A 15,534-nucleotide genomic window follows, 5' to 3' on the forward strand; every position below is an offset into this window, starting at 1 on the left:
CCCCAAAAACAATCCTTGGAGGCCCGTCGCGGCCGGCTAAGCAGAACAGAGCCCCCAAGATCGGCCGAGATGAGCCCGGGAATTTTCTGTGGCCCTTTGTGCAGTAATGAGCGGTCAAGGAGACAATAGGGGGGGAGGAGTAAGACGGACAAAGTCGCTTCCAGAGAGGTTGGTTAAAGGCCTAAGGACATACGAGTCATTCGAAAGAAATGCACAAGATACTGTTGACATCAATCGCGAGATGGCCGCCACAAGTCTTAATCGGGGACGAATCGATATCGAGTCTTCTTTGATGATAGGGCGATTCTGACCCGCCCGGTTAAAAGAAAATGTGGACAAATTTCCGCTGTCATCGTCTTTTGGTGGTATTCTTCAGGGATAGACCCTGACCATGTTACGCAATAGCGCCTATTGAATGCAAGTCAAGGTGGGGTTAACCCTCAACCTGTTGTGTGCGTGTGTGTGCGCGTTTATTGTTTTTTTTTTCTGTCTCGCTGGCCTCTGGTGCTTATTTGTTGCTTCTTCATGAATGCACATTTGCATTGGGGGCATACATGGAATTTCCCTGACGCTTTGATGAATCCCATACTGCTACCATCGATTCAATCCTACTGACACAAGTCAGAGACTCTGGGTACTTGTCAGCTTGGAAAATCTGGGACAGTAAGGGGAAAAGGCCCTACAAACACTGTCTGTTTTCCATGCCCTGAAGACCCCGTCACGGGGTTTGTACTGTATATGCGGGCGGTGCTCCAAGGTAAACAAACTATTATTACTCTCATTTTCTGTTTGTTGGGAGGAAAGGAGGAAGCCGGAGATAGAAAGCTGAAATGGGGGCCCCGCAGAATGGGGATGGCGTCATGGGGAAACTTGAGACCATTAATCCCCTATCTCACCTACCCAGTCAAGACCCTCAATGCACACGAAGCAGCGACAAATCCCACATTCCAGGTGTGCCAGCTTGTTTGTTAAGTAAACCTGAGGCTGTTATTTGTTAATGCCGTGGAAAAACATATATCATAATGAATACAGGTGACAGCACACCTGGTCAATTACTATGCTATGGTTAATTCCAACTGGCGGTCAATCCACTTGCGTCGTCATCCATGGATACCCTGATTTACCACTACCACAAAATCGTGTCCCTTATTCCTTTTGCCGCCATCTCCTCATTGATGTCGACTAGCCATAGGGAAAACGAGACGACGAAAATGCGGAACAATCATAGAATAATCCCTGATCCTATGATGCAATTTTAGAGGACCCCTTCTCCGCCGAGACCCCATATATATCACTTGACCCATGATGAAAGCGAAGCGACGGGTCCCACGATTGCGTACAGTACTGGCCGAGATGCTTACCCAGCTACTAACTCTTTGCGTAATAGCCACATTTCGTCCGGACGAGTCGTACTAACAAAAATCCATTTTTATTCCTCTTCTCACATAATGCTCATTTACCTTATCGCGTCTCGGCACTCGGCAAATACGCTAACAAATGTAGGTGAGTGGGCAGACCTTCGTCTCAGGCCGACGAGAGCATGACAGAAGGCATGGGAAAATGTGACCNNCCCCCCCCCCCCCCCCCCTAAAAAAGTAAACTCATTGGATGCTACCGTCGCACCTTGGTCGCATTTTGGCGCCTGCCTTAACCCGAAGAAAAAAGAGGCACCGGACAAGCAGACTTTTTACCATCTCGCACTTAATCAGGGTGAACGACCGTCTTGGCACGCTTCTAGCAAAGTCGAATGAATTGCTCTGATGTGTAGTACTATCTGGGTATTGTACATCCTTGAATGAGGAATGACTTGACAGCATAGAACAACTCAAGTCGACAGCCCTGGTAATCAAAACCTGGGGGGAATGATACCGAGTTACTGGTTGACTGAAGGAGCTTTTGTCCTTGATTTGACAAATCGATCGGAACCGTACCTGGTTGGTTCTGATGCGCTGCAGCTTCGGACGCAATCGAAATTGTCCAGAAGGAGGATTAAAAGAGAAGTGTGGTAGAGGGAAACAAGCCAATCACGGCGCCGTCATGACCATCCACACTTCCATTCATTTCCGCGTCGGCCTCTTGGTCGGGCCACTGCCTTCGCTGACATCCCATCATCTCAAAAGAGCAACTCAGCCAAGAGAAATCTTGTCTTACCCACTGACTACCTTGTATTGTCCGTCGCCACTGTCTACAGCATGACTGTGCACTCCAAAACTGTAACTTCGCCCGAGTGAACCACAGATCCGGTACGAATGTTCGCCCACGTTTGCTGGCTGCTGAACAACATTTGGTGGAGCAAACAGCGGAATCAAACCAAATGTTAGTTGGTTTGGAAAGGGTGGGATACCCCACCATACGCCCCCACTTGCAAGACTACCCACCCCAAAAGCGCACATACCTCCGCGGGGGTCACGTCAAGGACTTGGCACCGCTCGTACCAAGCCTGCTGCACTAGCGAACAAAATCTAGCAGCTGTGACTTTTTTTGAAGCTACAAATCGTTAGGCGAGCCAGTCAAAAGCCTGCAACAAGGACATTTGTCAGACAACCTAGAAGGAGAGTATTGTAGAGAAAAAGTAAGTTCAAAACAAAAGGCTCATATAATCCGGGGTGAGGCTGGATTGACCGCTTCGACTCGATGAGGACATATTGGAAGTGAGGCCATTCCCGAAGACGTACGGCGATGATCCCAACCTACACCGTCGAAGACAAAAGCAAAAAAGATACAATGACAAAAGTTGTCCATACCTGGACCAAGTTGTCCATGAAATGAAACATCGAACTCAACATTGAAAGAGGAAGTTCGATGGACAATTCCCAGCCAAGCCAAGCCAAGCCGGATAGCCCTGCTCGCTATGACAAAAATATCAGTAGAAGTTTGTTTGCAATTGCCAAGAAGTTACCGCGCCGAGAGGCTTTTTAGGCTTCGGTGTGAATTGACAAGACAGTGCGCTTTGTAAAGATGATCATCATTAATGAAAACAATGGTGTACCGATAGGAAACAAAAGGCCAAGTGAGGCTCTATTGCCGGTGCGTCGCACCCCTCCCTCACCGTCGTAGGATTTAAGAAACTTGCTCCACTGGGGGTTGTCCAGCCTATATTACTTTATATGGAGTTTATAAACCCACACAATATTACTACTATACGATTAACAAATCATAACAATTTGAATGTTTGTACTGTACAAGTCGGATTGTGGGGGGGCTCCCCCAATCGCCCTTTCACATTGGGAAAAAAAAGTAGAGCAAAAAAAAAGTGCCAGCACCAGCCTGCGTCTCGGCACGCGGGACCCAAAGCAAGGTAGTACTGGGTGCGTGCTTGTTTCCCGCCTTACATATGATGTGGCCGACGACGGACCTATTTGTAAACACTCAAGCGCGGATGGGGTTTCCGACGGTGTGATGTACTGACTGACGCTGGGGATTCTGCATAGGAGAATGCTTCCGTTTTTTTCCCCCTCTCCTTTTCGCGGTCATATTCTTTTCTATTCTCCATTTCCCCTCGTATTCCATTCGCTTTGACGTCCCGACTCTTACACATTTTGGTCTCAACTAATCAGCCAATCGAGTACTGATTGGTAATAACGTATGAATATGTTATGTCAGTTAGAAGTTACAAATTCAGCATAGCATACTGACTGTGGGCTCTCGGACTGGAGGTAACTGTTACGAGTTACGAGACGACACCCCCATACTCGGTTCTCCATGTAATATCGTCCCTGCCCACTTTTCCTAGTTGTGCTCCTACGCTGCAAGCATATCGATACATACCCTCATCCTCCACTTTCTCTTTTCGAAACTGGACGCGGCTTTTTTCGGGGACAGACCTGTATTGCGTGTTTTAAAACAACACTTGCTTCCCCCATTTTGATCGATATGATGTTGACTATCGAGTGTTAAGAAGACGAAGAAAAATGGAACAATTTTGCGTGTTGAAAACTTCTTAATCCGTCGTCTTCTCCCTCGTGAAGGTCCTTTGATGGTCGTTCCTCGTTTAGCCCATCAAGTGGCCTTAGTTTACTTTACTGTTTTATTAATACTATTTTATCTATTTCTTTTATCCACCACCTATTTGGTCATTCTTCGCCTTCAAGTATTTCAAAGGGCTATTCCCGGCAACCTTGTCATCCAACCAATCCAACGTCAGGTTCAAGATACCTCTACCGCAGATCCTTGGCTAGGTGCCCACAAAATCCCTCGAAGCGACACCAACACCCTCAAGTCTGGTTTGGGCATGTCATCAGGGAGAGAACTACTGAATACGCCACGGTAGTCGTCGATGACCCGAGGGATCCGACCTAAAACTTGCAGGCTTGTTTTTTTTTTCCGCGAGCTCTGTCTAGAACTATCCATCTCCCAATTGGCGTTGCAATTAGCATTAATCAAGTCAACCTATCATCGGGATAGTGCCTTGGCGAAAAGGCACCTCTCTAGGAGACCGGCTTAGACTGGGAAGAAGACCGGTTCCGACTTTTTTTTTCAGCAACCAAGACCCCAGAAACCAAGAACTAGGACCCAGCAGGCACCACGATTCGGTGCGACACACCCTGCAACCTTGCAACCTTACCTTGTATGTCTTGCTGCTACGCCTCCTCCCGCATCCGCATTTGAGCTATTTCCGCACCAGCAGCACAGCTCCGTCCACCCCACGGCAGCGTAGAAAAGACGAGACCGACTTTGTTTTTTGCTCCCCTCCTTAAAGGGGGCTTCTGCGACCACCTTTAGAACGACCTGGACCGCAGTCGGCTTTTACTTTCTACAAGAAGCAGCTTGGCTTCGTTATTCATATCGATTTTTTTTTGTTGTTGTTGTTCTTCTGCATACCTTTTTAGTTCTCCCAAACTCAACTGAGCGCAAGCCTATCCAATCTATAGACGAACCAAGCCTGTCCATACCCGATCCCGATCGACGCATAAATTACCCTATCTTGTCCTCCCTGCCCGTGACTTGACAAGACGGTGGGCGTACAAGGCGCACACGACACCTGCAGCCACCATCCTCGAAGAAGTCTTGGCACCTGACTTTTCACGCGAAAAGCACAAGGAAAGAAAAAAAAAAACAAGAAGAGGGCAAGATTCAAAGGCCAAGAGGGTGGCATGATTGCAACAACTTGCTTTGGGGAATTCGATTACTTCGAGGAACGAACGAGATTGCCACCACATTTGCATCAACAGAGAAAGAAGTTGAATCAGGTTTCCTACAGACAATCCGGAGATACGGTTGTCAGTTTACGATTATAAAAGACAAAACACGAAAAGGACGGGGATCATATTTTCCTGCAGATTGCGTGCTAGCATATGGTGGGATTTTTTTTTTTGGAATCGCTTTCTCCGACTCATAAATCACGAACTCGCTCAGCATTGCTCGGCGACCCTTTTTTTCCTTAACTGTTGCTTGGTTGCCTAGGGTTGGTGTGGCTGGGGTTTCCTCTCTTTTGTGACCCAGTTGAGTGAAATCCACCATTCCATCCCAGGACCTGCCCGCCCGACCGGCCGATAGCCCGCCCAAGCCGACCTTGACACACTACACCACACACCACCTTGCAAGCGTCCCAGGCCCCCTGACGTAGTGTACTGGCACGAGGTCGGTCCTCCGGCACAAGCACCTAGAAGCAAGGACCGGACCAGAAGGGCACGCACCCCTCAATCGATTTCTACAGCAGAGAAAGGAAAGCAAAGCAACGGTCCCAAGCTGCAAAGGCTAAACTCCTCCCACTTCGGCCCTTTCACTTTATTTGACAGCCATGGACGGCTTGGCAACTTTACCACCAGCTGGTGCTTCTGCACCCTTACGTGCAGCGTCCCAGACATTTGCAACGGCCCCCCAACCTATTCATAACAGCAGCAACAACGCACAACAGCTACCGCAATTACAGCAACAACAATTGCAATCCGTTGTGCCACCCAAAGACGCCTCGGTTTCACAACATCCACAAACGCAACCTCAATCACACCCCTCAAAGTGCATCAGCACTGTATCCCCAATTTGCCCTGCAGCATCAGATCCCGCGCAAGGCGAAAACAGCCTCTCGTCATCGCCACGCCAATTTCCGACCGAGCTTACTAGCTCTATCCTTGAAGAGGAAGACGAGTCTGAGAGCGACACGCCAAACGAGCCTGTTACTCCAGTCAGCGGCCGTCAGTCCCAAGATTTCCACACTTTACAAAACCACGACACACATCCCACGTCGCTCTCCTCAGCCGAACATTCGACTGGAGCCTTTTCTTCATTGCAAAACGACGCCCCCCCAACCAACAAGACTCAGTTGATTCTCGGCACGTCTGCAACTCAAGCACGCCCCGAACCAGCACCGTCAGAACAGTCGCCGACTTCGACGAAAACCGTCAAATCCGCCACTGCATCCAGCGAGACCGACGCGACCACAGCAGCACCCAAAAGCATACCCGCTCCCGTAAACACAGCCAGCGCCGCCGCCAACACCGACCAGCCATTACCCTCAGCCACCCCACCGGCCCACTCGAGGAAGAACTCCCGTAACCCCCTCCGGCGTATGAGCCAGGCCTTCCGACGCTCCAACTCTCAAATCGAAAGGCCCAACATCGAGCAGCCGGAAGCGGCCAGCACCAGCTCGGAGTTTGCGATATCCGATGGGCCGGCGAAGCCTCCGCAACCAAACCGCAGGTGGTCAATAAGGAGGGAAAGCACTTCTCTAGCTACGACCCGTTCAAACAGCCCCCCTTCCCCGCCAATCAACATGTTTGCACACAGCGACCGCGCCGCGACGTCGTTAATGCCGAGCCCGTCGCATGAGCACGTCGATTTTGGTGTCATCAAGAAGAAGGTCCGCTCCTCTACGGGGCTAGGCGGCCTGGGCCGTAAAGCCGCTCAGTTCGTCACTTCGGGTGGTAGGACCAGCCAAGCACACCAACCCAATGGCGATGCCAAGCCTACCCAGCGCGTCAAGCCCCAGAGGCGGGCTAGCAGCTTTGACCTCAAGAAGGCTCAGGCAGAACAGACACAGCGCGGTCAAAATGGAGACATGGAGAACCTCGAAGAACTCACTCGTCAGCCGTGGGGTATGCCAGCCATGTCTGGCGTGGGTCTGAAGGCGCGGCGGTTGAGTGTGAGCTTGCCCGACGACTTCACCGTCGACGTGGCGGATCTACTGGCTGAGTTTGAATACTACCACAAGGTTCTCGGCCGTCACGGCAGGCATCTCGGTAAAGGTGCCACTTCCAAGGTGACGCTGATGCAGCGCAAAAACTGCCCGGGGGAACTCTATGCTGTCAAGGAGTTCCGCCCCAAGTCGTCGACCGAAACCAAGGACGAGTATGAGCAGAAGATCAAGTCCGAGTTCAGCATAGCCAAAAGTCTGCACCATCCCAACATTGTTGAGTCCATCAGGCTTTGCACCGACCATGGCCGCTGGAACCACGTGATGGAGTACTGCTCCGAGGGCGATTTGTACAGCCTGGTGGAGAAGAAGTACCTGCTTGAGGAGTCGCGAAAATCGGACCGCCTCTGCCTCTTCAAGCAGCTCGTCCAGGGCATCAACTACCTACATACTAACGGCATCGCCCATCGCGATATCAAGCTTGAGAACTTGCTCATCACAAAGGACAGTAAGCTCAAGATTACCGACTTTGGCGTCTCAGACGTTTTCACCGGCACGCATCCGGGTCTCAGGGAGTCCGGAGGCCAGTGCGGCATCAATATGGGCGAGGTCAGGCTCTGTGACCCTGGCATCTGTGGAAGTCTTCCCTACATCTCGCCTGAGGTCTTGACTAGGGGCGTCAGGTACGACCCGCGGGCTCTGGACGTCTGGGGCGCGGGTGTGATTGCTATAAACCTGTTTTTCGGCGCACCTCTTTGGAAGGAGGCCCGCGACGATGGTGCCAATCCGCAGTACACGCAGCTTGTGCGGGCGTGGACGCGGTGGGAGAAGAAGCACGGCAACGACATGCTGGGCGAGGGCGAGGAGGGCATCCCGGCTATCTGCGACGGAGACCAGCCATACACGGCTGCGTTTGATATGGGCATCAAGCCACCTGCGCTCCGCAGGTTGGTCTTTGGAATGCTGCACCCGAACCCGGCCAGGCGTATCAGCATCTCGCAGGTGCTCAACAACCGGTGGATGAAGACTGTCGAGTGTTGCCAATTCGAATCATACGACGAGCCGTCGACTAAGATCGACGCGAGCAAGAAAGAATGCTTCACCAACAAGAAGATTTTCTGCCACAACCACTTGCCGCCGGTAGCCTCGGGGAACCACTCGCTAGGCAAGATGCCGGGCCAGGCCGGGTACTAAAATAATTTCAGCGTCTTCCTTCTCACGGGACACGACTTTCTCATTTCCATACACGGGAGTGTAAACAAACATACATCCCATAAATTAACTGGGCCATGACCATACGATCAAACAGTATTATTACTGCTATAATTCCTGATGCCTATCGACGAATAAATTATAGATACACATGCTACTACTTTCTGGCTTGCCCGTTACTTTCAACTCTGTCTTGGTTCCGTTTGATGTGGCTCCTTTTAGGGCCTGGTTCTGTGTTTCTGAGATCTTTCTTTGATCACTGGGTGGACTATTTCTCTCTTCACACACATGACAAGGTGCATCATTATAAAGGATGGCGTTGTTTTTTTTTTCCCCCCTTGGGAAGTGATTGTCAATGGGAAGGTGGCATTGAATCTTTCTGTCTTTACTCTAACTGCGGATAATAAAGGCCACCTAGCAATGGGTGGCTCTGGGCCAATCGGGCTGGAAGACTCGACGGTCCTCGTGTTGTTCTTTCTTGATTTCTTTTGTTGCTTATAGCCCCAAACACAAGCCAAGAATCGGATAATATTACCGGTGCCAGTTTTGGCGGACTTTTATTACAGCTTCAATGTCCCTCTCCCTTTCATGCAACGAAGACCCTGGGTGTAGATGAACTCTTGGAAATCACAAAAAAGTATGAATACAGGATATGTTCTGAATATCACATATTGACTAGTCAGAAAGGACCTGCAATGAATGTTTACACCCCTGACAGCCTGGATGTTCCCAGCGACACAAGACTCCGAACCGTCCGATTTTCTTGGTGATGATCTCGACGTTCAACCAATGTTATCATTGTGTTGCGGTAAGCTACAGCCCGAGATCTTCTTGATGCCAAGTCGCCAAGACCACCGGGACGGGATCAAGAAAAAAAAAAGTTTCTTGACTGGTTTGCGCTCATCCGTCAGGTAAGCAAATTTTCGCGAGTTCCCAGATGTCTGCTGTCCCCCGGAATCTTGCCAACTTGTATCAACAACTCTCTGGATATTTTTAACGTAGTGTTTGGCACTACTGGGGTTGGCTCTTGGCGGCGGATCGTGGCTGCTATGAGACTAATGGAACAACTATAGAAATATCAAGCGTGATCAGGTTTTTCTTTTTTCTGATTCTTTTCTTTTTATTCTTTTTTTTTTTTTAGGTTAAGACGAACAATCTCCTTTTAGGTTCTTTCTCTGTTGGATTCAAGCGGTGAATATTTTGGGGTTTGTTGGCCCCCTTTGGAGTTGCAACAACCTTTACTAGAGTCGTTCTAGAATGTAGGCATTTTTGGAGGGGTGGGGGTCCTGTGACGTCAGAGTGATGGCAAGCTTCATCCCAAGGTCCTCCTGAACATGTTTTTGTTTGGGAGTTAGTTGCCTAGGCACAAAGGAGATTAGGTTCCAGGCTTGTAAGGGAGAGGATGCGACGTGAAAGGTATCCGCGACTGGATAGACCCTCAGTACGATATTGGACGACTTCGGGAGCCGGCGCTGGCTTATCGTGGTTGGTTGGTCATCAGACTGAGTGAGGCATGGGTTTAGTGTGGCAAGACAACTACGGATGACATGTCTTGAAATAGTAGGCTTTCTAAGTCCGAAACGCGAATGCGCCTCAATTGTAGCAAGATAAAAAAAAAAAAAGCATGATTACGAACGTGCTTGTTGATTACACAGGACAACTGACATACGCACGTGTTGGTTGATGTGGGTGATGCGATTTGTGCAACCTAAGTGTGTACCATGGGAATCACAAGTGATTCGTTTATCTTCACAGAGTGTATACGACACAAAAGCCTGTCCATTGGGGAAACGGGCAGTTATCGCGACGAAAAAACTTCAGTCAGACTGGCCTATATTGCAACTCACAGGGAAAAAGGCCTGTTGCATCATGCCCAGTCTGGGTTTTGTTATTGAACATGTATTTTTGTTGCAAGTGCAGGGTAGGTCCACAATTAGACGAGCATGGACTTGGGGTTGGAAACAATACTGGGTGTGTAGGGTAGGTAAGCCTGAGAGATAATTGAGCACGGACCTATCCGGTATGCGACATGGAACCACTGTAATATTTTTTGCTGTCGGAGATGGAACGCGACTGAATCCATCGCGACAAGTGAAGCTGACCCACCGGCCGACAACTTACCGTCGCAATTTCGATCAGTACATCAAGGTCGTCCCAGCGGAACTCAGCAAGACACCAATCCTTCATCAGGATATCTACCTGTAACCAATGGACACATATTGAGCAGCAAACTCAATTCGTAAGGACCACCGGATCGAGCCGAGCGACAGCAAGCAGACGAGAAAGCCTCGTTGCAGTAGGCCGAGGCCAACCCCATATCCCGAAAACAACAAGTCGCACGAGCAACCATGGCGACAAACGGCGATGCTGCCCCACCGGCAGCGGCGGCAGAGACGGCAGCTGCGTCTGCGGCGGCGGCCCAGCTCGACGGCCTCAGGCCTCCAGAGGGCGTCATCATCCCGCCGCCCGGCGAGATCCGCGAGGTGATTGAGAAGACGGCCGGGTACGTGGCGCGTGGTGGTCTGGGAATCGAGCAGCGCCTGCGGGAGAACCACAGTGGGAACCCAAAGTTCAGCTTCGTCACGAGCCAGAGCGACGCGTACAACCCGTACTACGAGTGGCGCAAGGCCGAGTACAAGGCCGGGCGCGGCACCGCGCTGGCGGCCGGTCGGGCTGATGCGGCCGCGCTGGCGGCGGCCAAGCAGGCCGAAGAGAACAAGGAGCCCCAGGGCCCGCCCAAGCCGCCGGATTTTGAGTTCTCGGCGCGCATGCCTAGGATGAACCAGAAGGATCTGGAGATACTGAGGGTCACGGCGCTCTTCGTGGCCAGGAACGGGAGGCAGTTTCAGACGCAACTGATGCAGCGCGAGACCAAGAACCCGCAGTTTCAGTTTCTTATCCCGAATCACACCTTCCACAATTTCTTCCAGCACACGGTAGATCAGTACGCCATCATACTCAAGGAGAGCGGCATGGGAGGGGACGGGTCCAAGGCTCAAGAGCAGCGAATCGAGCAGCTGCGCCGGAACGTCGAGGACCGGTTCCACATTCTGGAGCGGGCAAAGCAGCGGGCTGAGTATGCGGCGTGGCAAGAGCAGGAGAGGCAGAAGCAGGAGGCTGCCGAGGAGAAGAAGAAGGACGACTTTGCGCGCATCGACTGGAATGACTTTGTCGTGGTGGAGACGATCGATTTTACCGAGGCAGACGCCAACATTGCCCTTCCGCCGCCGACGACGCTCAACGACATACAGTACGCGTCGTTGGAGGAGAAGCAAAACTTCTCGGTCAACGCCAAGCGTATCGAGGAGGCGTTCCCCTTTGACGATACCAGCTACAACGCCTATCCAGTACAGCAGCAGCAATCACAACCAGCACCACCACAACAAGACTCGCCGGCAGCGGCACCACCGGCGCAGCCGGCACACATGCAGCAGGACCCCGAGGAGACGCGGAGGATACAAGAAAGGGAACAAGCCCGGTCGCGCATGCACCAGGCCCAGGCAGAGGCCAGAGGAGGGACGGCGCCAGTGAAGATCAAGGAGAACTACGTGCCCAAAGCTGCAGCCAGGGGTCCGAGGACTGGTGGACAGACGGCGCTGTGTCCAAGATGTAACCAGCAGATCCTCTTGTCGGAGTGGGAGGAGCACATGAGAAGTAAGTCCAGCGTCGATCAAAACTTCTTGTCAATTATCATAATTGCTAACCATGCACTACCCACACCTCAGTTGAACTGCTGGACCCCAGGTGGAAGGAGCAAAAGGCCAAGGCAGAGTCGCGATACGCAACGACCAACATATCGACGGCTGATGTGGCGAACAACCTCAAGCGTCTGGCGAGCCAAAGGACGGACGTGTTCGACAGCGTCACTGGCCAGCCGCTGTCGGAGGAGGAGATGGCCAGGCGCAAGAAGGCGGCCATCAACAGTTATGACGGAAACCCGGACGGCAAGAGCCAGGCGCACATTGCACATCTGCAACACGTGAACGTCGAGGAGCAGATAAGGGCTATCCAGCAAAAGTTTGGAGAGAAGAAGGAATAGTTCTGTATGACAGCAGGGTAATGATGGTGTTGCCCCCCCTTTTTTTTTCCATGTCAGAAACGCTATGGTACTCATCTTGCACTGCCAAGCTTGCTAACTAGTTAAACCATCTATGTACAAAACAAGATCACGGTTGCTGCTGCCCTCAAGACATGGCTTCCAACAAAGGGCTTCTCGCATTGGTGCGTCGGCTTTAGGACGCTAGTTTGAATTCGTCATGTACGTATATAGGCATCTGACTGTCCATACCGCGGGCGATCTCGATGAGTCTAAAATTTGCCTTCAAGCCGAGATTCGCTAAGGCACTCGGTGATTACCAAATACCACCTAGGATAGGTACATATTCCCATCCTCTACCGGCCTGACAACGCCTACTACACAGGACAAAGGCTGCGCTGCACTCCATACAAATTATAGATAACACTTTCGGGCGATGTAAGAGCTTCAGGCAGGCACCCGATCCCCCCTCACATCTAGATGATTACAAATGGTGCAATATTCCGATGACGGTTTAGGAACATGCACATAATCCCCGCTCTCAGGACACACATGTTCCGAATTCGCTTGGATTGGTCAATAAAGATGTGGCACAAGGAAGAGAAGAGAGGCGTGGAAAGGGGAGAAATTTTAAGATGCTTCTGGCCGGTTGGTTCTTGCATTCAATTGCTAATTCTAAATCTAATACCCGAGTTTGGCAGCCTGGCCCCCTCCGTTTGTCTGCAGAAAGAAAAAAAGGATGGGTCGCACATTGCCACCTGCCCATTTGCCTCTGGTCGAATTAGGAATGGGGTCCCAAGCATGGATCGGGAACAAAGCTGATGGGCTGGTAGATCACTTGCAGAATCCCCATGCTGAGAAGGAACCGGCTGCAGTATCTCGCCTAGGTACACCCGACTTTTCTAAACCTACAGATGTCCCTGTATGCGAGGCAAGACTAGCCAATCGATCTAGTCTACATGTCTAGATCAACTTACATCCAGTTATGTTCGGGGATTTAGGCCAGCCCAATCCTTTGCCACCCTTTTCAATATACCCATTGCCACGTTCCTCGATGAAAGCAAAGCAAAGCATATCGCTTCACTTGTATAATACCTTTGCCATGACCATGAAAGTAGTCGACATCGTTAACATCAAAAGCGACACGCCACCGAGCAAATGAAAAATAACGATAACACTCAGCGCGGCACGGCGCAACGATGGCTTCGGATTTCACGGCCGAGCAGTTGCTTGCTTTGGACGACCAAAGTCTTGCCCGATACCTGGTGAACAACTGGGGTCCTCGACAAGAGCTTGATGTTGAAGCCATTGTTGACTGGAACACGACGGCTGAACCCCAGCGGGACGAACTAATCCAGAGATTCAAGTAATGATAAGCCAGTCTCCTTTTAGTAGAACTGACACTATAACCCACCCTGCACGGGTTTTTTTTTTTTTTTTTTTTCCCTTTTTTTCTAATACGAATTTCTTGCGCGCGCTCGCATTGTTGCGTATTATTCTGACTCAAAACGCCAAACCATAGAGCCGTCCGTCCCCTGGCCAAAGCGGCACAGCCCATTGACTACAACGAACTCGTGGCGAAGCTGGAGAGTATATCCTGCGCCGAGACGGAAACGCCCCTGTGGGACGACGAGGATCTCTTGTTCCTGCAGCCCACGACGTGCGGCGGCGGCAAGAGATACCAAACCTGCTGCTACCACGCCCTCGTGGCCGACGGCGGCCGGCCGCCCTGCCCGCTGGACCTCCTCGGGGACGTCTACCGGCAGCCGGCCAAGCACGTCGAGCTGATGAAGCCCTGGCTGGGCGATCCGGTCTTCTTCACAGGCAGCGCAGACCAGCTGGGCGTTTTCTCGCGCCCGCTGCAGCGCTGGCGGCAGTTTCGGCGCTGGCAGGCCGACAACCGCGGCGTCGTCCTGCCAGACGACGACCAGGACCTGGCCACCTTTCGCAAGGCCTGGAAAGCCCTTTTGGATCGCGGCACGCAGGCACCGGCCGCTGCGGCTGACCAAAACGACGACGACGACGACGATGATGACGACGACGGACAGATCGAGGTCCGCTGGCGCACGCGCCGCGACCGCCGCCGCTGGGAGCGCGATATCTGCAGGGAGGTCGGTTCATTTGCCGACGGCGGCTTCGACGAATACGTCGAGGCGGCGCGCCGCCGCCTGCGCACGCACGGCTTCACGGACCACTTCCAGCTGCTGCGCGATGCCGCCCGTCAGGACGCCCCGGACACGTGGGTCGAGTACCTCGGGTTCGAATGCTGGTGGCTCGACTGGCGCGAGGCCGAGCTTCGGCGCCACACGCTCCAGCGCGACGCGACCTGGGCGGAGCTCCGGCGAGATGGTGAGACGGATGTCGACGTCCTCGTCTACGTGGAGGCGGCCCGGAGGAAGGGGAGGCGGTGGGGCCCGGTCGAATTGCCGTCCATGGCTGGGATTGGGGCAGGTGTGCGCGGGGGCCGCCAGCGGCAGCAGGACGAGACAGCAAGGGGCGCGGGTGGCAGCAGTCGGCAGAGCGCGACGCGGCTGCGGGAGGAGCTCGCGGACCGGTTCTGTCGGGACAGGGAGGCGAGCCGCAGCGCCGAGGCGTTCAGGTCCAGCCAGGTCCTGCTGCTCGCCTGGGCCCGGAGCCAGGTGATGGAGGTGACTAAGGAGGCAAAAAGGAAGGAGAGTGGTGCCGGGCCGTGTGGTGACGAGACCAAGGAAGATGAAGACAAAGAACGGGAGCGGTGGCAGCGGGAGATTGAGGAGAATATCATGGTGGCGCGGCACAGGGCGCTGCTGCAGATACATATCATCACGGCAGAACTTGCACGCCAGGCAGAGCAAGAGGATCTACAACGGGAGAAGGCAGCGGCGGAGGAAAGAGGATAGGGGCTGAGAGTGGAGAACAAGGCGATATAGGTATCATGTGGGATTTTCCCTTATTAGTGACATGTCCCATTAAACTTTTCATCAACAAGAATTCCTTTCTGTATTTGCCACATGCTTTCCTCCTTTATTCAGAGACATTATGCACAAACAATCAGAGTTGAGTGATGAATTTGCAACAATCAAGCTGCCAGGAGGCAGCTATTAGTCTCCAGAGTGATGGGCACAGTGCTCTATACCTCGGTCCACTATTCCCAAGTTATAATGCTTACATGTATCGGCTTTGCAGTCATCATCCCAGCCCAAAAAAAGAAAGGAAAAAAAAAAAAAAAAAAAAA

The 15,534-nt window shown here is 52.1% G+C and overlaps 3 protein-coding genes across 3 annotated transcripts; all 3 read left to right on the top strand.

Annotated features, from left to right (window-relative positions):
* Positions 1-5,740: 5,740 nt before the first annotated feature.
* On the top strand, positions 5,741-8,266 carry PpBr36_09344 (uncharacterized protein; the record flags this gene model as incomplete). Its single annotated transcript, XM_029896465.1, has 1 exon — positions 5,741-8,266. One exon carries the CDS (start codon positions 5,741-5,743, stop codon positions 8,264-8,266), a length of 2,526 nt encoding a protein of 841 aa, XP_029744668.1.
* A 2,366-nt stretch (positions 8,267-10,632) lies between these two features.
* Positions 10,633-12,323, top strand: PpBr36_09345 (uncharacterized protein; the record flags this gene model as incomplete). The annotated part of the gene is made up of 2 exons (XM_029896466.1): positions 10,633-11,938; positions 12,010-12,323. 2 exons carry the CDS (start codon positions 10,633-10,635, stop codon positions 12,321-12,323), a joined length of 1,620 nt encoding a protein of 539 aa, XP_029744762.1.
* Positions 12,324-13,519: 1,196 nt separating this feature from the next.
* PpBr36_09346 (uncharacterized protein) lies at positions 13,520-15,199 on the top strand (the record flags this gene model as incomplete). The annotated part of the gene is made up of 2 exons (XM_029896467.1): positions 13,520-13,686; positions 13,843-15,199. 2 exons carry the CDS (start codon positions 13,520-13,522, stop codon positions 15,197-15,199), a joined length of 1,524 nt encoding a protein of 507 aa, XP_029744665.1.
* Between the last annotated feature and the right edge of the window lie 335 nt (positions 15,200-15,534).

The sequence above is a fragment of the Pyricularia pennisetigena genome (assembly GCF_004337985.1).
Source record: "Pyricularia pennisetigena strain Br36 chromosome 7 map unlocalized Pyricularia_pennisetigena_Br36_Scf_8, whole genome shotgun sequence".
NCBI classification, from domain to species: Eukaryota; Fungi; Ascomycota; class Sordariomycetes; order Magnaporthales; family Pyriculariaceae; genus Pyricularia; species Pyricularia pennisetigena.